We start from the raw sequence: 22,768 nt of genomic DNA on the forward strand, positions 1-22,768 counted from the left end.
TGGCAATCCCTGAGATGTCACGTAGAAGGTCTGTGTCCAAGTGCTGATAACCACATTCCTCCAAACTGCATTGCCTTCGAGCGAATCAGAAGTCTTTTTAATGCCTGTGTTCGTTTGCTTTATACCTTTTGCTGGCAGATTCTTACCTGTTTAAGACTGTGGTGATGGATCTGCATACGTCCACTTGTAACCACATCCTCCCACTTTTAATTAGCCAGTTGGATACCAGACACGCCTGGATAATGGAAAAGTGCTCGGTGCAGCTTACAATACCACAGCTATTCATGTTCTCCAGGCTAAAAAACTTAGTGTTGAGGGAGAAGTTTGGTTTGGGAACGGAGTTACATCTTTTGCAACTACCTTCTTCTCTTTGTCAGATAGCCCTTATCAACGCCGCAGCGAACTGCTGCTGTAGCAATAAACGAGACGCGCTCTCCTTGGAACGAGTGTTTCGAGACCTGTCTTCAGGGCCGAAGGCAGGGCTGCGGTGCGAGGTTCGCGGTTCATTTCGGTACCGCGGCGCCGCGCTGGGTCCGGGCTCCAGCCCCGCCGCGCTCCCGGAGCCGCTCCGGGGCGGGTCGGGTCCGTCCTGGGCGCGGGCCGGGAGCGGCTCCATCCCCGCCGGAACAGGAAGGCGGCCGGGGCGCCGCGGAGGGCCGGGGAGGAGCCGCCGCCCGCAGCATCCCCGGGGAGGCTTTTGGCAGGCGGGGGCCGCCCGCACAGCCCGGAGCAGCGGTAGGTGCCCGGGCCGGATGGGCGGTGAGAGCGGCGGGGCAGGGCCGGGCCGGGCGCGGCTCCCCGGGCGTCCCGCGTTCTCTGCCCGATCTCTGCCGGGCCGCCCCTTCCCTGCCCTGGGGAGCTGCGGTGTCTCCGTGCCCGGCCGAGCGCCTGCCCTGACCTGAGCCGGGGCTGTGGGACGGAGGCTGAGGAGCCCCCGGGGGGCTGAGCAGGTGAAGCCGGGCCCGGGAAATTTTACAAGGGGATAAGGTGAGGTAAGAAAACCGCCGAAGGATGAAATTCTGGCTGCTGGCAGATAACAAATCTCACTTCGGGCAGGGCCGGATTTGGTGCTCATCCCTTCCTGGGAGCCACGGCACCAAGCCCCGGCCCTGAGGACGGGGACAGAAGCGACGAGACACGGGCGGGGAATGCCGAGGGAAGGGCTGGGGAGAGCCGGCGGCTGTGAGGGATTCACGTGTGCCTGGAACAGCTCCCCCAACCCAGAGCCCTCCCCCGCCCTGCGCGCCTCACACGAGGCAGATGTCGCCGTGAAGTGTTCTGTTTTTGCTGTCGGGATGCCAAGGGCCTGTAAAATGTTGTGTGGTTTCCTGCCTAGCAAAAATTATGGAGAGGTTTGAGCAACAAAACCGATGGAGCACAAAGGCAGAAACGTGCAGTACCTTGGAATATTGCGTAAGGGAAGTTGCAACCACGCAGCCAAAACTGGAGCAGAGGGAAAGGTCAGCACAAGCATCGATGGGTTCGAGCTGCGCGCTGGCAGAAATATTTCTGAGGGAAAGGTGTGAAGGATGTTATCTTTGTAAATAACCCTGGAATAAAGTTCAGCTTGGTCATACAATTCAGTGGGTGACTAAACAAATTGTGAGGAAAACCAAGATACAGTGTGCCTCAGTGAACCCATCCCTCAGCTGTTGGCTGGATAGGCCTAGGGCCAGAGAGTATTTGCTTAAAGGAATGGTTATTTTGGCTCCATGTGCTCTTTTATCATTTGGGTAAGCAAATAATGCTAAATATTTGTAGCAGTGATGATTTGCCATTTTAAATAAAAGAGTCTTGAACATAAATCTGCTAAATCAGATGAGTTTGGTTTAAGAGCGTTATGCCAAGAGTTTAGTAAATGGATTGCAGGTGGCCCCTGTTCCATGTTTATTTACCTCCTGGCAATTGAGCTTTAATAGTGCTTCAGTGCCACTAAACTGACTTCATAGGTAACAAAATGTCACAACAATATTTATTGCTGAGCATGACAAAGTGTTATAGCCTTCAATTAGTGTAGTATGGTTTTCTATGTGCAAGTGCCTTGTGTATATAATATGGTATATCTGGTCTGGAAAAATTTATATTAAGAATTACTCACTGTTTTTAGTGCTGACTCATCAAAGTCGATGAATGTTTTTGTATTAATTGGCTTCGGATGAAATTCTGTCTCCTTTTTTACTCTTAGTCCAACAAACTTTCAGGGACTTTTGCAGCAGAGGTGACTGTAAATTTGATTCTTTTATGACTCAGATATCGTGTATGTTTTATAATTTGAAGTTTGCAGTTCCATGGTTTACATATTACTCCTTAATTTTGATTTATGTTGCGAATGAGTTAATTTTTGGGACTGAGACCAACTCCTTTATTTGTTAAAGACTGAACTATATATGATCTGCATCCTTGTTTAGGGCTTTAAGATAGTTTTGGAGTATTATCAAAGAGGGTTGATAGTTCTGGTATTTCTGGCAAAATAAAAATGCTGCCTTAATGATTTGATGCCCCAGGTCGGTAGCTATCATCTGGAGAAAAAAATAAAATATGAAGTTTAAAAATTTTCTTCTATTGTTTCTTATGTTGCTCTCTGGGGTTTATCTTGAAGACTGCATTCCTGCAATAGTTAGGAAGTCTGCCTCTTTTTTTCTTTTTTTAGTTGTTGTTTTGGTCATTTCTAGTATGCACTGAAGGCATAAATAAACTTACTTGGATGTAAATATTTGGAATAGGGTGCCCTTTCATTCCTATTTTACTGTAATGCTGAGTTGAAAACATGTAGGGAAGTCATATTAGTGTTGCTCATGTGTTGACAAACTTAAAATGCTCCTTAGTTTTGTTCCATTTGAGGTGCTCCTATAATAGAGTTTGGTGTTTTTTTGCCTTTGTGACCTGTTCTTGATGGGAGAGAATTTGGTGCTGAGCTAATAACCAAGACTAGAGGCTTGAGGCTCTTGTTCCCTTGTTCCCAGGTAGCCTAATACAGCCAGAACTTATTTTTGTGAAGTCTGTAGAAAGTAGAAGTGACTCTGCAAGATACTTTTATGAAAGGCCTGCAAAAAGCTTCCTGTTGACTGGATATAAATGCAATTTTTTTTAGAAGCAGAGCAGTGGAAACATGGCCCTGCAAGAGAGAGGAACGAGCAGCAGCCCCAGCAATGACAAGCAGGAACAGAACTATAATCGTGTGATTACAATTGTCTTCCTGGCCCTCTTCATTGACTTGTTGGGATTTGCCCTCATCTTGCCACTCTTTCCTTCCATCCTTGATTATTACAGCCAGACTGAGGTAAGTAACAAGAAAGTCAGCCCACAGAAAGTGTTAGGATTTTGAGGGAGGAATGGAAGAAAAATCACCTGCCGTGGGGCAAACCAAACCAGCTGAAGGAAAATTAATAATTACCTGGCACATATAAATGGTGCATGGACTGAATTCATTAGTCAACCTGCATAAGACTCTTCACCCTTATTTTTTCATTAAAATATGAGATTTGTTTTGATAAAAATTCAAGTATTTCTTAGGGACTAGTCCTTGTGGTTACCAGTGCTTTTGTGTCTTACACTGATGTCACTGGTGAGGCAGTTCATAATGGATCTGCATGCTGGGGTTTACTGAAGAACCAAAGAGAGGAGAGCTTTTACCCCACCTGAGTATTTCACTTGCTCCCTCCCCCAGTGGGGAGTTCCATCTCAACTTCCATTCCGAGCAGGGAGCTGGCTGCTGCTCCAGGAGCAGGGCAGAAGGTCCTGTTGGATCCTGGCTGTGCAGGTGCTCATTGTTACCCTTCTCAGGTGTTAATGGTATTACTGGTCAAATGAACATGTTGTTGTGGGAGAATTGTTTTTGCAGCCCACACCTCTGTCTCTCAGCCCTTTCTAACCCCACTCCAGCTGCAGTTGCAGGCTTTGTCCTTCTTACAACCATATCTCTTAACCCCAACCAAGGACTCTGATCTCCAGGGTCTTCCTCTGCTTCCATTGTATTTCCAATAGCAAAGATCTCCACCTGCTTTTCCAGACCCTGTCTTTTTAAGTCCTCCTCCTCTTTTTGGGAGTCATTCTTTTTTTTGCTCCGCCTTTTCCTTCTGCATCTGCAAGTTTCTGGTTCTCCCAGGCTAAACATGTGCAGTGGGACAGAGTGTTTCTCATGTTGCCTTTTTAATTGAAAGATTCAGGGCATGCCTCTTTAATTCAGGATTTAGCAAGTAATGGGCCTGAAGGCTTGAAAAAGTTCAAATTCAGACATTCCCCCACCCAAACATATACTATCTGCTGTCTGTTAACATTCACAATTTAAGTTATTTTTGATCAGTGAGGAAATTTTCCCTCGTCGGGAGGAGGAGGGAAGGAATCATCTAACATTGTCTCTAGTTCACGTTGTGTCTAGTCTCTGATGCAGTCTTTGAAAATAAACTGTCTTCCTGCTTCTGTTTCCCTGTTACCTGTTTTTCAGGATGGATTCTATTTGTCATTGCAACGTGGGGTGGACTGGTTTGCAGTGATGGCTGGGATACCTCCAGAGAGGAAATACAACAGTGTCTTGTTTGGAGGTAGGGAAACTGAACAAACAAGCTAACAGCCAAAAAACAGTGTTCTTTCCAAGTCATTTGCAATGTTGATGTGAAGAATGACAAGAAATACAAAAAGCATGCTTGTCTCTTATTAGTTCTAGGTTTAAGTAACACTGAAAATGTCTCTTAGAGTAGATTATAAGTGATTTTGTTTTCAGCACACTGATAGCAATGAAGAGTTGGACAGCCCCATCTCTGTCATTTGGAGATACCTAGAGAGGCAGGAGGAATGGGATATCAGGAACCTTGTGAAACTCAGTAAGGACAGATTTTAGGTCCTGCCTGTGGGGAAGAGTAGTCCTTGCAGTGCTACAGACTGGACACTCACTGGTGGCCCTGGGGGTCCTGGTGAGCAGCAGGCTGAGCATGAGCCAGCCCTGGCAGCAAAGGTGCCAAGAGCTCCTGGGATGTGTGAACAGAATCAGAATCAGTGGATTAAGGGAAGTGATCATCTTGCTCTACTCGGCACTGGATAGACCATATCTGAATTGTTACATTCAGTTTTGGTCCCCAGTACAGGGAAGAGTGTCCATACACTGTGGTGAGTTCAGTGGAGAATCTGGGGCCCTTGGCTGGTCTGCAGTGAATGGCAGCTTTCTAACACCTGGAGAGCTAGGATCTTCACTGAGGTGTGTGGGAGAAGGAGAGGCAACAGGTGTAAGTAGAAGCAAGGGAGGTTCAGGTGGGAAACGGGGGGAACATTTTTCCAGTGAGGATGGTCAGTGGAACAGGCTGCCCAGAGCAGTGTCCATCCTCAGAGATTGTCAGACTCTGATTGGGTAAGGTAAGGATTGTCAAACCTGAACAATCTGCTCTGACCTCACAGCTGACCCTATGAGCAGGTGGTTGGAGTAGGTGACCTCCAGAGCTGCTTTTAAACCTGAATTATGCTGTCAGTTTGTTCTACAGATTGTTACAGAAATACAGGCCTGCTGTTCCTTGTTGTCAGTCTGCCAGCTGAGGGTCAGGAGCCTGCTGTGCAGTCACAGAAATTACTCTCCCTTCACAGTTTATCTGCATGTGGTCAGAGATCAATCAGTAGGAAGCACTGGAAACAGAAACTTGTGCGTTCCAGCCTCGCTTGCCCCTTGGGCAGGTGTAGTGCTTCTAAATCCCATTAGTATTATTAAAAGCAGCAGAGCCACTGGATTGCAGGACCCATAAGCATTTTCTCTCTCTAGGACACTGCTGTGGATGAGCTCCAGCAGGAACAGTGGGGGAAATACATCATGTTACACATCAGAGACTCTTCTGGCTTCTTGCCATCTAGACAGTTGTGACAAAACTGTGATTTCAGAGTATGAAGATATGAAGGTGTCTGGATTAATTTTAGTTAGACCCTGTCTACCCTCTCTTTTTACTGATCTGAGGTCTCCCCCAAGATAAGCAAAAGGCTTTTAAAAAAAAAACTAAATGAAACACAAAACTTAATTAGAATATGTATGAATGTATTGTTACTATTTAAAGTAGTTTAATTTGGGATAACAGGCATTAAGAAGTTTATAAGCCATTTTCATTTTCCCCACCATATCCCTGCAGACATGTTTTTCTTTCTCTGTTCATTTTTTAGTCAAATTACTGGCTTTGAATGCTGGAAACAGTTTTCTTTAATCCCTGCTTTCGGTCTCCTCTAAAGCTTGACCAGAAGCTTCCTACTTTCAATTTCTCACCATCTCAGATTGTTTAGACAAGGGGTGGGAACTCCCAGTCAAGTCCAACTTGTTGCTTTTCCTTTTACCTGCCGTGTCCGGCACTCTTGGGAGTGCTGTGTGGAAAGTTTCATTATAGTTGTGATGTTAAGCAGAGGCTGCTGCAGCCTTCCTGCAGCCTGTGTTTCTCCCAGTGCCAGCCATGTTTTTCATTTTTCATTAGACTGCAGGCTCTTCAAGGCAGAAACTTCTCTGCCCATGTCAGGGCCCTGATGGCACCAATACTGAGTTGCTGTGACCAGTCATCACCCCACATTTTCTGCCCAGTGATTCAGGAGCCGTGTTTCAGACTTTGTCTCCAGGGCTGTCTCTGTCCCCATCTCTTGGGATGGGCCTCAGATTTACTCTGGAGGTGTCTTGTCTCCCAGCCAACATCACAGTGTTGTTCCCACTCCTTTCTCTGCCCCTGACTCCAGACTGGACTCCCTGGAAGGGAGTTGAACCCCTTGCCTTGCGTGGGACTGTCCGTGGGTCCTGCTGGCAGCACCTGCTCTGCCCAGCCCATCAAACCGTGGGGCACCAGGCTGGTGAGGGCACTGTGGTCACCCTCAGCTCCTTCCCCCTGTGGAACAGCCCTGTTTTTGCTGCATGCTGGCTTGGAAATATTTGGCATGAAAGGGTGTTTTTACAGTGCTAGAAACACAATGAAGGGAACTGTGTGTCATAACCTGCCGGTGTAAAATGCTGTAAGATTTTTTAACCAGTTTTTTTGAACTGTGAGTTATCACAAGCAGCTCTTCCTGACATGGTGTTCAGTATCAATATTCTGCCTCCCTCAAAGCTGATGGGAGCAGAACTTCTGGTCTGGCTCTCCTCTGCCTTTTAAAGTTTTGATAGCTGAGTGATCTGAAACATATAACCCAGTTTTTCCTTTAGAGAAAAGCTGTGACAGCAAAGCATCTTTTGCCTGCTTGTTGAGAGTGTAGTGCAAATTAATAAGTCTATGAAGCTAGAAATGGCAAGAGAAAAGAGGAATTAAAGATCACAGAGGCTGGAGGCAGATTTCAAAGAACTCTTGGAGTCTGTTGGAATCACTCCTACCTCTTAGGGTGCCTCACTAACAGCAGTGCTTTAGTCCTTCTTTCCATGATAAAAAGGAAAGAAAAACTAATTAAGTGTGACAGAATCAGGTTCAAACAATCAAAAAAGTCTTAAAAGAACTGTGACTGTTAAAGATTGTGTTATCTCTGCTTCAAGAACAAAAACTGTATGTAGTCAGCAGGGAAACATTGGAGAATCATCATTCCATAATAACTAATGAGTTTCAAACCCTTTCTCACCAGTGAAGTAACTAGGAATTAATCCAGTTTATGCCTGTTGCTCTGGTCAGACTGTGCATCTGGTCTATCTGTATTTGCTACCTCAGTTAAGTAACAATGCAATGTTGGTGTTCTGAGAGACAATGCTAGTCTTCATAGCTGCTGTTTTACATTTCATTTCTAGTTTTTATCACACAGTGTGATAGATCTCGAGCAGCTTGGCTGTCTTTGTATTTAAGATGAAGGCAGCAAACCTAATGATTCATATCTTTTTATCTTTTTTTTTTAGGTCTGATTGGCTCAATCTTTTCCCTCCTGCAGTTTTTCTCCTCTCCCCTCACCGGTGCTGTGTCAGACCACTGGGGCAGAAGGCCTGTCATCCTGGTGACAGTGGTACGTGTCACACGCTGATCGTAGTCATGGCATCTCAACACACAGTGGAAGGCACCGTGATCTTGTGCTTAGCACAGAATCTGAATTGTGACAGTCACAGTTCAGCTCTAGAATTGAATTTTTGAGATCTGCTGCTGGCTGACTCTTTCTTGCCAAGTCACTTGGCCACACTTCCAAGTGTGAGTGCTTAAACTGAGCTTCCCAGACCCAGAACTGTTCATAGAAGGCACCAAAATGTTTATCTGTTTCTGTCATTTTCCAAACCCCCTTTTCCTTGTGTATGGGAGAATGGCTTCAGATGCTCTGTTGACAAATGTTAAACTTAATTCCTGTGTATTTTATTTCATCAAATGATTAATGAAGGCTGATCACTTCATGACCTGTTCCACAGAGCATGGGAATTGTTGGTTAGGAAGTTCTGTATAACACTGCAAGATGCATTCCTTATGAATGTGAACATTCTTCTTATTTTGAACTCAGATTTCTCTTGAATTTGGAAACAAATGGAGTGGGATGTACAAAAATGTTTTGTACCCAGGGCTGGTTTAACTTCAACAGAATTTTGCTTTTCTAATTTTGTTAGAAATATCACAATTATATGTAGTTTGTATGGACTTGTTTCTACTTCTTTTATATTGCTGTGCAGTGTCAGTTTATTCAGTTACATGGGGCAGCCATTGAAAACAAAAAATGCAAATGTTTGGCTGGGAAATGGGCAGAAATGACATCAACTTTGCATTGCTTTATAAAGAACCCTTTCTTGCTTCTGCAGATGGGTTTGATAGCATCATACTCACTCTGGGCTGCCTCTCGGACTTTTGGCGTTTTTCTTCTCTCCAGGATCATAGGTGGGATAAGCAAAGGGAATGTCAGCCTCTCCACAGCTATCATTGCTGACTTGCACTCTGCAAAAGCACGGAGCAAGGGCATGGTGAGTTACACCTGTAGGGCACATGTGTAGTGTTAACAGGCAACTTCTAATTGATTTTGGGTGCTCAGTACGTCTTCATCAGGTGCGTATTCACTGATCAAGTGAAAACATGACTTTACATTCTACCTTGCTTCTGGAAAGGTGCCAGATCATATTCCTGGGAGCTCTTGGACTTCTGCCAATGACCTTGAGCTCTTGGACTTCTGCCAAGGACCTTCACCTACAAGTGAAACACAGATGCTCTAGAGATGGGAAAATTATCTTGTTTCAGTGTTAGAACTGTTTCTCCTGCTGATAACTTTAATGCTGATTATAATAGCTGAGAAATCAAAAGGTCTTATGGCCCAATTTTGGCAGCTGGAAGTTACAGGGCAACCCCTTTTCCTTGCCTTCCCAAGCTGAGGAAGCACAGCAGCACAGCACAGCATGATCCTGACTTCTTGCACACTGCACTGGCTTCAGGATCTGAGCTCAGTGGGTAGAGGATGTGACATTTGGCTGACTGAGAAGTATGAGCAGCTGCCCTATCCATTTCCAGAAGACAGTGGCCCAGATGGAAACATCCTGCAGGCTGAACTTGGCCTGTGAATTACCAGTTATATCTTTTATCCTATAAAACCCTTACAGGCCCAGATTTCTCTTAACAGATTGTTGTAAGCCACTATAGAGGACAGCTGCTTCATGGGAGGGGAAGGCTTTAGATTTCACAGTGATAGCTAATGAATCTTCCAAGCAAATTATCATAATCCTGGGGAGCCAAAAAGCATTTTTATTTGTGGAGAGAGGTAGCCTTACAGCACTAGTAAATAAAATGGGTCAGGGCCTATTTTTTAGGGTCTGAAAGTCACTGCTTTCTGGGAAGCAAACAGCATCTGAGTGAAGCTGTTCTCAAACAGTGATGGGCCACTGCCTGTTCCTGGCTCTTCCCTGACTAGACAGAAAACAAAATTGGTTATTTGGAAACAGCAGGCTTTTAATGCTTCATGCTCCTTGATATGCACTCCCTGAATCCTCAGGATGATTGATTTCTGTACCTGGTTAATCCAAATAGTTTCAGAATTTGAAAAAGCTGGTGTCTAAAATTCTGTGTCTGTGTTCATTTTATCCCTGCAGGCCATGATTGGTGTTGCTTTCTCCCTGGGCTTCACCCTGGGCCCCATGATGGGTGCTTACCTCGCCATGCAGACAGAGAAGGGAGAAGTCTTCTACCTTCGCTCAGCCTTGTCAGCACTCGTGTTTTCTGTGGCTGATTTCATTTTCATCTTCCTCCTTCTTCCAGAGACACTTCCCAAGGAAAAACGGGTAAATGGACCATCAGTCTCAAGATCTGGTTTTTCTGTAAAAATAGGATTTGAAAATGGTTGAAATATTTGAAACAGTGAAGAACAGGCTTAGCCAGTGTCTCAGAAATGTAGCTCATTCCTGGATTTGGATTATTATTAATGCTGGTGTCAAAGCAGCTGTATGATCACAGAATCATAGAATATTTTGTGTTGGAAGGTGATTAAAGATCACATATTTCCAACCTCCCTGCCACAGGCAGGGACACGTTCCATTAGACCAGTTTGGTCAAAACCTCATCCAGCTTGACCTTGAACACTTCCAGGGATGTTCCCATCTCCTAGCCCAGTGTAATATAAGATCTTTGTAATTAACATGAATGCTTCATTGCTGGTTTTGGTGTGTTAGGTTTAAATTTCTCAAAACCTAATGTGAACGTGGGAGGGAGACTGTGAAGTTTAAACTATGACCACAAGGATTCCTTGGGGAAGAATTTCAGCAAATCATAAAAGTAAATGCATCAGGGACTGGATTTTCTTTCATTCAGCCAGTATATGTTAGAAGTTTTCTTACCTATTATATTGTATTTGCTTGAATATTTTGAATGTTAAAATAGCAAATTACTTTTTTTCTGAGCTGTTCTGTCTTCTATAGACAGAAAATACCTACATGTGCTAAAATTCAATGACTGATTGGATTTGTAGGGCCAAACATTTATTAATATTAGGATTTAATATTGTGTGGTTGGACACTGTCTGGTTAGTCTCTTAGAACAGTCTCCTTTGTAGAGTGAGAGAGGTGGAATTCAGCCCTGAGTATCTGCACTTGATTTGAAGCTTTCACTGGATTGGGTCTTTGCTGTGATCCCTGGTTTCTAGGCAGCACTCAGTTTTTGGAGCATGCTTGGTCTCTGGATAGCCAAACCCATTTAAGATGAAGAATTGTTCAGGGAACTTATCTGCAATGATCCTACCAGGGCAAAACTTTGCACCTTCCCTGAGTGTTTCCCAGCAGGTTGTGTCCCATGTGAAATGTGTTGCTCACACTATGTTCCCAAGCACCACAGCTACGTTATTTTCTTTTAACAACTCTTCCATGTGTCATCTGTTCCTCTTTCCTATTAGGCTGTTCCTAAACCTTCCAGATAAAATCCTGCTCTTAGCTGGAGCTGAGCACTCCAGGAAGGTGGCAACATGGTGATGTAGGGAAGTGCTGCAGAGCAAATCTGTATTCTATAAACAATTTCCCCTTTGCTGTAGAGTGATTAAATGGCTGCAGTGCCTTTTGGGATCATGTGATGACTGAATAGATTCCTCCCCCTTTTATTATCCTCTTGAAAGTTCTGATCAGCTGCTCTGTATTAGCCAACACCACTGGATTTTGGTAAGGAAAGGAGCTCTCTGTCACTGCTTTTTGGGGCTCTGCCCCTGTGCAGCAGTGGGTGCTGCAACGAGGTGCTGCTCAGGGCCAGGTCCCAGTCACACAAAGTGCACAGAGAGTTTGGCTGCTCATCACAGGGTGGTTTGGGGCTTCTTGTGCTCATGTGCTCTCAGCCTCCATCTGGGCATGTGATCCATGTGTTCCAGCATATTTGTAATTTCAGTTATTAGGCTGCTCTGCTCTCTTCTTTGGTAACTCCTCCCACTTCCTGGGCAGTTTTCTTGGCCTGTGGATGACAGAGGAAAGGCAGGTATGTTGGCTGCCTTTCTGGAACTTGGCTGGGCTGAGCTGGAGCAGGTGCTCCCACAGGTGTAGGAGTGGAATATGTTGGAAGGACAAAGCTGTAAAAAGAGGTGAAATCATCAAGATAAATGGCAGGAGGATGTGCCAGTGGGATCAAACATCTGTTTCCTTGAAGTGTGCTGTGTTCTCATTATACCCTTGTTTCTCTATCAGTCTGCTTGTGACAGGACGGAGTGTTTCATATTGATTCATGTTGAAATTAACTTGTAGGAAGGGAAAATGGAGGGGGATGGGAAACAAGGATGTGTTTTGATCAAAAGAGAACAGCATTTTTACTCTCTTCCTTCCTCTTTTTGTCAACTGTTCCACCAGTTGATCGGGTCAAGAGAGTCATACTGGCCTCATGGTGGCCAAAACAGCCCCTGCTGGGAGAAGGGAATAATAGGAAGGTCTCTAGTGGAATCTGTCCCCTTTAAGAGCTTTTGAGTTAGTTTTTTAGCTGAGCTAACCATGAGCAAGGCTGCCTAGTTGGAGGGAGAGTCTTACAACTCTTTTTTTCTGGGCTGTGTGTAGGGCTTTGCAGTATCAGTAGCAGACCTGTGGAAAGACAAAGCTGTGCTCTGTGCATTCTGGTTTGGAAGGTGAGGCTGCAGCTGGGCAGGCCCAGGCTGAATTCCTGATGTGGACTGACTGTGCCTTCCAGACCTGTTACTGAGTCTCTCTGCATTAGAGGAAAACAGAATGAGCAGAGACACTCTGAAAAATGCCAGCCATTCATGGTGACTTTTGGGATGGTCGTGAAGTAAAATTGAGCAGTTATGGAATAGTGAATCATAAGCATAGGAATTAAATACAAGTTACATGTTGCAGAGTTTGAACCTGTGAAGAAACTCAACTTCATGCAGCTGCTGACACTGACTGAAATTGGCAGTGTGTACTTTTTGGGGGATGGTGAAACTCTTTAGCCAGTTTTAGGACAATGTTTTTATTATGCATCAGTAGATTAAATCATTTCTAGAACACTGTTTCTATGGCAAAGATAGGAGAAATTGAAAAAAAATTATGTGTGCACACACAAACACACCTGCATTAAAAAATTGAATAGGTGTATATATTTCATAAACCACCTAAGATTTTAAACATGTACAATTACAATGTATTGTAATTGGACAAAACTAAAATCAGCCTTGTGCAAAGCTGCTTGGCATCCTGTCTGACATGGATAATAATTCAAAACAGGTACAAGCTGCAGGGTATTTTTGTTACTGGCAAAGATGCTTGCAGGGAGTTGCTTGTGCCCAGATTCTCTGTGCTGGAGGGCAAACTCCATCCCACCAACACATGCAGGAACTGGGGATTGCCACAGGCCAGCTCCAGGAAATCCTCTTAGACTTCTTAACAGGGTGAACAAACTTCTTGGGTGTGTCTGTGTACTGTGTGCAGTACATGCAGTGGGAGGGAGAATAAACATCCCAGTATTTTCTGTGTGAATCAGCAGCTCCGTGGCTCCAGGCCAGCCCAGCCTATTGAACTGGTTGCTGTTGTGGGACTAATGGGCTCCAGACTCTGCTGTGGGGTACTCAGCAGCTCTGACTATCAAAACAAGACAGGGGCCATGTTAATACCATATTGAAGGTTGATTTGTTTACAGCTTCATTAAATCCAGCCCCTAATAAGTCCCAGGTCATGCACTGAGATTAAATTCCACTGATAATCTGACCTTTAATCTCTGCCCTCAAAGGGGGATGGTGGCTCCCTCCCTCCCCATCTGGGAAGAGAAGAAAACTCATCAAATAAAGCCTGGGCAGTGCTTTGAAGATGTGAAATATTACATGTGATTATTCAGGATTCTTGAGTGTCTTCTCTCTCCCTGTGACTGTTGTGTAAAGTGACAAGCTAAGTTCTACTCAAAAAAATTGTTTTCCTAATAATGTAGGTAATTTGGTTTCTAGTAATTCAGACATTATTAGTGTTTTCTTTAATTTTCTAGTATTTTAGAATTTTAAAAAATGTAAATTATCTATAGATGAAAGAATAAGCATTAGATGGAAGAATAAGTGCCTGTGGATAAGGAGCAGGGAGAGTGCCACTAGGTACATAATTCAGTTGGGATGTACACAGTACAAGGCCCAGAAGTGTTACAAAATAAATCTCCCTCTTCAAAAAGGAACCCACTGTGGCTGAGCAGAATCTCCTTGGAAATTTCTCTAAAATATTTTCAAAGAATCTCTGTAAAAATTATATGTTTCCTTCTCTTCCCCAGGAGGTGTCACTGGCTGGCTAAAATAGCAACCAGTGTTTGTTTGATGTGCTGCACATACTGGTCTCAGATTTGTAGCACAAGACCAAATCCTCAGCTTCCTGTGAGCTTGCAGGCAGATGTGCCATTATTTTCCCAGTAAATGTTCTTTGGACATGAGTGATGATGCAAAAGGTGAACCAAATAAAGCCAGTTTCAAGGCTGTGGAGAATGAGCCACTTCAGCTTTGTAAGAGCCAAAGAAGGATTTCTGTTCTCAGTGAAAGGTGCTGTCAGTGCTCTACCCTTCAATTGCAGTCGCTGGCGCCAGTTCTGAGTTCAGAGAGTCTGGGCTGTTATTGGGGCCCACTCAAATCCCAATGCCAGGTGCCTTGTTTCATCTCAGATGATTTGTGTAGGTGTGGAGGCACATTTGGTGGTTACTGTCAGTTCCTAGCAGTGGTTATTGCATTAGGGTTTTAAATAAACCTCTTTCTGTCTTTGATCAGGTCCCTTCTGTGGCATCTGGGTTTCAGGCAGCAGTTGACTTGCTCAGTCCTTTGGCTTTGTTTCAGTTCTCTGCAGTCACCCGAGGAAAGGAGTCCCCTTCAGAGCAGAGTAAGTGTCAGATGGCTTTTTACAGTAATACTCTGTGGTTTTTTGTGTATGGCATTGGCCTCTAAGTGAAAACTACTCAAACCATTCCAGAAGCAGGACTCTGTTGACTCATTTAAAACCCACCTTGATAACTTATGCACAGGCAATCGGAACTTCCACTGGACCTTGGTCCTTTTATTCCCAAAAGAAGCTTTTGAAGATGAGTGTTTTGAAGATTTCTGACTTGATATTTGTGTTTTCCTCAGCCACTGGCTGTAGTAAGTGAAGTGATTTAAAGATAGATCAAGGCATGAGCAAGGGAGATGTGAGTTTGCTTATTCAAGCTGCAAACCAGGAACTTCAGACTGGAATTTTGTTTCTCAATTCATGACTTGGAGATGTAGGATTCCCTGCATCTCTGTAGGACTCATTTTGTGGCATGTCTTGTATGGATATTTAAAATGAGCATCTGAGGTGAGAACATTTCCCTGTACAGTTGATAAATGCTGCTCTTCTGTTGTGGTTTTAATGTCAAGCTTTGCTTGGAAAACACCACCATGTTTTTCTCCCCACCTCCCACCCCCTTGGTGTTTGTTTGGATTTTTTTTTTGTTTTTTCAGATCTTCAGAATCTCAAAATTTTGGGCCTGGCCTACTTCCTGTACCTCTTCCTGTTTTCTGGCTTGGAGTACACACTGAGTTTTCTCACTCACCAGAGATTCCACTTCAGCAGGTATTGCAATAAATGTTTGGATATTTTCCAAAATTTTGATTTAAGGTCTCTTCATGTACTTTCAAGAGAGGTTTTCTGACATTAGTAAAGCCACCCCTGTGTTCAGTGATATTTGGGCTTTGTAAGAAGAATTGATGAAATATAGACACAATGTTTATTAGGAAAGGAAGTACTCCATCTACAGCTTCTAAAACTAGGGATTATAAATACCCAAGATTAACTTTAAGCTCCTGAAATAGGTATAGCTGTGCTAGTTGTATTGATTACAGTAAAACCTTTTCTTGCTCAGAAGAGTTTTTGGGTATCAGGACAAATCTTGCAGCTCAAAGAGGCGAAGGATGGGGGGATATCTGTGTGCTGATATTTGCTCATCAGCAAATTGTGCATGGCATATGGTGTGCAGTCATGTCACAGAGCCTGATTTCCTGTAGTCAACCACCAGAGAAGAAAGAGCAGAATCCACCAACAGCTCAGCTTGAAATACGTTTTCTGCCAGCTCACAGGAAGAATTCCAGCCAGGAATGTGAACTTGCAACTTGATTCCTGTGCGTGTCCTTCCCTTTGAGTAATTCTCAGGGGGTTGCCTCATCTTTCCCTGTCTGTCTTTCATTACAGTTTGTGGTTTAAGTAATCCATGTGTGTCAAGGAGAGGTTTTGTAGTGCTCTGAGCTCTCTTGTGTCCTGTGCACTCAGGGCAGCCCCCGGTGAGCTGCAGAGCTGTGTGCCAGCAGCGCAGGCTCTGAGGCTGCAGGCTTGTTGTGGAGGTGAGGCCCTTCAGTTGAGAATATCCACATAATTCAGTCTGTGAGAGAGGGGAAAGGGAAAGATGAAGAAAATTGAAGGGTGGAGGGAGTGATGTCTCAGGCTTCCCAGTGTGACACCAGATCACCAGCAGGCTGTGCCTTGCTGACCCCCATCAAACCCTGCATGAGCTGCCCCTTGGGAACCAGCACATGCACGGATGTTCACAGCTCAGGGTCACCGATGTGCTTTGTGGGCCACCCCAGAAACCCTCCCCTGCCCCAGAGCAGCCCAGAGGCGGCTGCAGCACTTGCCACATTGTGCCCCCTATACAGTGAGACCCTGGGTTTTCCCTCGCTGCTCTCTGCTGCCGTGCAGCTGCTGGCGGTGTTGTGCCACCCTGCAGAGCTGTGAGAGCCCCAGGGGCTTTTTGTGTGCCTTGCTCAGGGAGGGCAGCCCGGAGTGGTGAATCCCAGGGGGGAACGCTCCGTGCCTGACTCCTCATCCGTGCTTTTGCCTCCCTTCCAGCATGCAGCAGGGCAAGATGTTTTTCTTTATTGGAATAACAATGGCTGTGATCCAGGGAGGCTATGCTCGCCGAATCAAGCCAGGAAATGAAATCAGAGCTGTAAAAAGGGTAAAAAAAAAAATCAATATTTCTTTTTCCTCCCCCCCCCCAAATCTGATATGTTAATTTTTAGTCTGAAGTGCAGTGAAGGGTAGTTGGAGGTTATAACTGTATTTGTCCAGTTAAAAGAAATTTCTCTCTCATCTATCCAGCTAAATGACTTCTCAAAATTGGTTATTGGGCACTTATCTAACTAAACTTTGGGACATTAGAGCTCTTTCTTATGATATGAGCAACAATAGTATTGAAACTTTGTGTTCTTCATATTTAATTACAGTAAGGAATGAGAACAGATTGTATGTCTGTACAAGTTAGGTAGAATATTGTGAAGAGTGCTTTATTTCAGTGATTTCTCTTGCAATGCAGAAACTACTAAAGCTGCTTCAGGGCTGATCTCTGTCTTTCTGGGAAATTATTTTCAATCTGGCTATCTTTATGCTTGACAGGCTTTCCCTAGAGTATATTTCACTGCTGGGCAGGGAGAAATAGATTCTTTTTCCAATCTTTGGTTTGTGATCATCAGCATGACACGTAACAAAAGCATGTATCAATGTCCAGGCTGAGGTTTCACTGACAGAAGTGTACATTCCTTTGTTTTGCTTGGCTCTTTCCTCACAGAGATACTGCAGCTGCTGTGCTGGGATGACAGGGAGCAGCTCCCTGCAGTTTATACAGCTGTGGGGACAGTAGATGTGTCCTTTACGTTTGTGTGTGGAACCAGACAAAGCACTACCTTGGCTCCTTGGCAATAGGTTTGCTTGGACTGTTAGAGCCTTGATTAATGTATTTTACATTATTATGAGGCCCGTGTGATTTCACTGGTGGAAGGGTAGATTTCCAAACCACTGCATTCCAGTGAATTGACTCAGCTTCTCTTAAAGTGATTTCTGCTGGTGAAACAATCTCCCTCCACCCTGGTCCCTGGCAGGCAGACATCGGTGTCAGGCTGCTGGTGTCACGTTTCCCTGTGGATGAACATCAGCTGTGCTGCTTCATCCTGCACCTCCCCCGTGCTCTGTCAGCCTGCTGTGTTTGCTGGCACTGCCCTGCCCTCTGCCCCTCTCATTGTCATACTCCTTCCCCAGCCCTGCACCAGGACCGGTCACCTCAAACACTCATTTGCTGGGCTGGTGGCTCCTCAGAACACCCCCAGCCCTGGGGACTCTTCTCCATGGATGCCCGTGGGTTTTGTGGGAATTCCCCCTTTTGCTGAAGTGATTCTGGCAGTTTGTGAATCTGCACCATATGGCAAAAGGGGCCTCTCTTATACAGCGGTTACAGTAGCTCATTTATCACTGAATCTTCAAAATGAGGCACTCGGTGGCAGTGAATACTCTCCTTTATCACACACAAAGCAGATCTGATCTGCCTTTTCTGCAGGAGCTCTGTAAGCAAGGGAGGCATCACAGGGGAATGGAAGTCCAGCTCTTGGAGCAGATGAAGAATGCTTTTTATTTTGGGGGTTTGAATTTTAGATGCACCCTCTCTCCCCTTTTTTTCCTCTTGGCTACAGAAACCTGAAAGCTAAAGGTAAAATCAGCCAATAACGCTGAGAAGAAGCAGAGGAGCTGTAGTCCTGCTGCACACAAGCTTTTTTTCTCTTGTGCCAGCTCAGGAGATGAAGAGTTAAAGCCAGATTTCTGTCCAGGTCAACACAAAACAAGAGGAAAAATCCCCCCAAAACGGCAGCAGTGTAGAGAGAGAACTTGCATGTGCAATCATGTGGTAGTGAGAGGGAGCAGAAAAAGTTCATTGTGCTGGTGTGTGGCCGTGCAGGTGACTTTGAAGCGTCTGCCTGGGCAGAAAGAGCTTTCAGCTTGTAACTTGTGCGCTGTCCCACCCCGGAAGGGAGCTGGCAGGACACCTGGAGCTAGGCTTTAACAAGCGCGGCTCGGCTGTAACCGTGTGACTCATTCCTTTTGCAGGCTATTATGTTGCTGATTCCAGCGTTCTTGTTAATTGGATGGGCTGCAAATGTGACCATGCTGAGTGCCGGGCTGTTGCTGTACTCCTTCGGTGAGCCGTTCAAAAGGCGCTGCAAGCTACGCACAAATGATTTTCCTTCACGTATTTATTCACACTGTTACAAAAAAAAAAAAAAAAAAAAAAGATGCGCTTTTAATTTCAAACGACAAGTAACAGAAAGTTGACACTTGGGTTTTTTCAAACGACGAGTAACAGAAAGTTGACACTTGGGTTTATGAAGTACGGACAAAACAGTGTTTGGGGTTTTCTCTGATGCTGTTTGTGTCACAGCAAGTTATCATGGTGGTTGGTATTTGGAAGAATCCCCAGTGCTCCTGTTGTCCTGTTTCACCGTGGAGCTCTTGAGGATGTTTTTTTTTACCCCTTCTTAGCAGACCTAGAAGCAAAGTATTCACTAAATAGCTCAGCTCAGGAAAAAAAGCAAGACATGGAACATGTTCCTGTTGTCCGTTTCACTGTGGAGCTCTTGAGGATGTTTTTTTTTTACCCCTTCTTAGCAGACCTAGAAGCAAAGTATTCACTAAATAGCTCAGCTCAGGAAAAAAAGCAAGACATGGAACCTTTGTAGCCAAGTGGTGCTGCATTATTTCTTAGGCTGGAGACCTGCACACTCTGAGGGTGTTCAGAGTGAGGGTCAGGTGTTTTCAGTGTTTGCAAAATTCTGTTCTGCCAACCTGAGCTGTTGTTCAGGGAAACAGTAATGAATGAAGTTGGATCCATCTATTGGATGTCTAAAAACACATTTCAGGTATTACCAATGCTGCTAACTATCGTTAAGCAGCTCCATATGTGACTTGATACAGAAGTGGGCTTCTCTTTTGCATAGTACAGCTTGATTTGGGAGTAAACTGTAAACCACAAAATGTACTTATTGAGCCTATGGTTTGTCTGGGGCCAGCTGTGTGTTTGACAGGTGAGGAGTGAGAGGGGGTGTTCATTATGTTTAACCACATTTGAGTCTTCCCTGGCCCCCTCCTGTGCAGACTCCATCTCTTCCCAGTTAAACCAGCTAGAAATGCCCCTTGAGGGGGGCGTTCTCTTCTCCTTTTCCTCCCTCTGCCCAGCAGTGGGGCCATCTGTGGTTAAAGCAACCTTGATCATTCCTGCTCTTTCCTTCCCTTCCCCTGCTTTATATGTTTGAGGCACTTCTTTTTGGCAGAAAAGGCCCCTATTGCAGTAAGAGGACAGTGATTGCTGAACAACTCTTGGCTTTTGTGTCCAAAAAATTTTGTAACCTTTTCTTCTTGGATGTGACTTTCCAAGAGAGGCTGTAGCTGCCTCTCCTCCCTGAGTCCAGTGCCCTCCCTGCACAGGGACAGTGTCGCTGGGTACAGCCACCTCATTGTCTGTTTGGAACAGAGCAATTCCCTGCTCCCCCTGATAAGAGCACAGTGATTTGGAAAGCTGCCAGCTGGCCGATCAGCCCTGTCCATCCCTGTCCCAAGGGCTCACAGAATGAGGGATGCTAATGTGAAACATCTGCTTGGAGCACTCGCAGCTCTGGGCTCTTCCTGCAGGTTGGCTTGGAGGGGCTGTTCCCATCACTGACCTGGATTAAACCTGGTGACTCAGTGGTGGTAGAGTGCCCAGAGCTCAGCACATTTCTCTAGAGCAGTAACGAGTTTGGGCCACATGTTTGTCACTGTTCTTGTCTGTTCTGAGCTCTGCTGCTCACTGACAGTCTCTTCTGTGGATTTTTCCAGCTGCAGCCATTGTTATCCCGTGTTTGTCAGCAGTGGTGTCAGGCTATGGTGAGTGTCCTTCCTGCTCTGACCTTTGTACTGACTTGGCTCCAATTGCACAGAACTGACCTTGAGTTGAGTGAAGCATCAACAGGAACAGTTGTGGATCCATCTCGGGCCCTTCTGCAGGGGAGCACAGGGAACCAGCCTGGCTCACAACTGATAATTTCAGCACTAACAGCAATGACCTGCTCAGTGACCATCAATATCACACTGCAGTTTTGTGCTGTGTAACACAGCTCAGTCCAGTGTGATGGGGAAACTGCAGCGACCTCATTGCTGGTGGTGATGAAGAAGATGAGAAGTGGGCAAAGGCCACAAACAGCAGTGAGGAGGGAACAGTCTGGGCTCTCTGGAAAGGACACCAGCCATCCCTGCCAGCAGTGAAGTAATTTCTTGCTGATTCCTTAGAAAAGATCTTCTGAGGAACCTTCTGAAACCTTCTGGCAGTGGTTGCTCTGTTACCTTGTAAAGCAGATGATGCTGTGGTGCCATCTGTGGATAACACGGCTTTGGGTCACCTGGGTGCCAGGGCTACAACGCTTGCTGAGGTGGAAAAGCAAGGTTTTGCTCATTAAGGTCATGTTTATGTTGCTCTTATTTAGCTTGCATCCACAGTTCTGTGTTTATTGTACACCTGGGCCTCCTCAGAAAATCTTGTGTACAATGTGAAGCTTTTGTTTTGGATAGGTTTGAGGGGTTGAACTGCAAATTGTCCCAGTCAAGCACTTGTGCCAGGCCCTGGTGTTTATGCAGTTGTGAGGGCCTTGGTGGAGGGCAAGGGCAGGCTGGGGACTGGGTGAGAAATGATGGGAGGGGAAGATGCAAGTGGGAAATATCCCAAAGAACAAAGCTCCCAGAGCCACAGCCGTGCCCAAACCCCAGTGTCACACTCTGCTTGCGCAGGCACTGCCGGCCAGAAGGGACGAGTCATGGGCATCCTGAGGAGCCTGGGCGCCCTGGCCAGAGCCCTGGGACCCATCCTGGCAGCTGCAGGTGAGTGTGGCCTCGTGCTCCTTCCTCTTCTTGGCACCAGCCAGCCCAGGTGGGGCAGGAGGGGCACAGGTATCCCCTGCTTGGGGTCAGAGCCCCTGAGCATTTCAGGGTGAAGGGATAGAGGGGGAAGGAGCCTCAGAGCTTGAACCTGGGCTGATGTTAACACCAAGCAAGCCAGAACCTGTCTCCTGAGGGCAGCCGTGTGCCAAGCTCCTGGCACCCTCTGGCTCAGCCAAGGGGGCAGTAGTTCTGTTCTGTGCAGGTACAACAGCTTTGCAGGCACCCACACATCTGCAAGGACAAGCTCAGTAACAAGATGAATTCCCTTTCTTTTGCAGTTTACTGGCTGGCTGGGGCAGAGGTTTGCTTCACTATCTGTGGAGCTTTTTTCCTTGTCCCCTTGGCTCTACTCAGGTCTATAAAACAGCAGACAAAGGAGGAGTAGGAAGGAACCACAAAACCATCACCAGCTTCCAAGGACCTCTGCAAGACCTGACTCTTGGCACCTGACTCTGCTGAGCAAATAGGAAGATTTTGATCTTCTGGAAGGAGATACACGATGAACATTGGCAGCAACAACATGCAGCAGTTTTGTTTAAGGTGGCCTCCCAGCCAGCTGGGTTAGCTTTGCAAACAGAAAAACACCAAACGAACGAAAACAGACACACACACCCTTACCAAGAGCTGAGTAAGGCATGAAGAGCAGCAGAGAAGCAGAGACAGCACAACAGCAGCAGGCCTGGAGCCCTCCCCACTCAGCAGGTGCTGTTGCACACAGGGCTCTGCTCCTCACCCCGAGCCTCTGCAGGGGCTGGGCTGCCACAGAACAAACCCTCAGGACCATCCTGATGGCGTTTCTGTACAAGTGGGACGAGAGCGCTGCAATTGCTGCATCCACACCTGCAAACGTGATGGTCAAACAAAAACACAGGCCCACTACAGGCTGCCTGGTACCCCACTGGTACTTTGGCACAGGTGCACTGTTTTTAATATACAAATAAATTTGGAGACATGTTTTATATTTCTAATACTGTGGGATGTTTTTGATGACCAAGCCCTGTCCTTTTTGCATTACAATAAAGGGTTACGGTGAACACTCCTGTGGTCCGTTCATTACAGTCCTTACCCCCCTCTGAACTGAACATCCCTGTCTGGCTGAGGCAGAAAGGGGCCAGAATTTTACCCAAGGTGCCAAAGGCCTCCTTGAGGGAGCCAGCCTTGGAGGAATCTCTGGGAAGGGAGTCCTGCCCTAGCCAGTTGGAGCATTTCTGAGAAGGAAAGCCATCACTA

The 22,768-nt window shown here is 45.7% G+C and overlaps 1 protein-coding gene across 3 annotated transcripts; it reads left to right on the forward strand.

Annotated features, from left to right (window-relative positions):
• The first annotated feature begins 629 nt into the window (after nt 1-629).
• On the forward strand, nt 630-22,572 carry MFSD10 (major facilitator superfamily domain containing 10). 3 transcript variants are annotated; one of them, XM_041403093.1, is made up of 13 exons: nt 630-735; nt 3,092-3,280; nt 4,445-4,541; nt 7,820-7,923; nt 8,696-8,854; nt 9,968-10,156; nt 14,566-14,674; nt 15,274-15,385; nt 16,655-16,763; nt 18,680-18,770; nt 20,444-20,491; nt 21,389-21,478; nt 21,817-22,572. In XM_041403093.1, the coding sequence occupies exons 2-13, from the start codon at nt 3,110-3,112 to the stop codon at nt 21,921-21,923; spliced, it is 1,386 nt and encodes a 461-aa protein (XP_041259027.1). In that variant the 5' UTR covers nt 630-735; nt 3,092-3,109; the 3' UTR covers nt 21,924-22,572. The 3 variants fall into 3 exon arrangements, with proteins under 3 accessions (XP_041259027.1, XP_041259026.1, XP_041259028.1); XM_041403092.1 differs by lacking the exon at nt 630-735 and adding an exon at nt 742-992; XM_041403094.1 differs by lacking the exon at nt 630-735 and adding an exon at nt 742-987.
• Nucleotides 22,573-22,768: the final 196 nt, after the last annotated feature.

This window comes from Onychostruthus taczanowskii, unplaced genomic scaffold, assembly GCF_017590055.1.
Source record: "Onychostruthus taczanowskii isolate IOZ18803 unplaced genomic scaffold, ASM1759005v1 scaffold2, whole genome shotgun sequence".
Lineage (NCBI taxonomy): Eukaryota > Metazoa > Chordata > Aves > Passeriformes > Passeridae > Onychostruthus > Onychostruthus taczanowskii.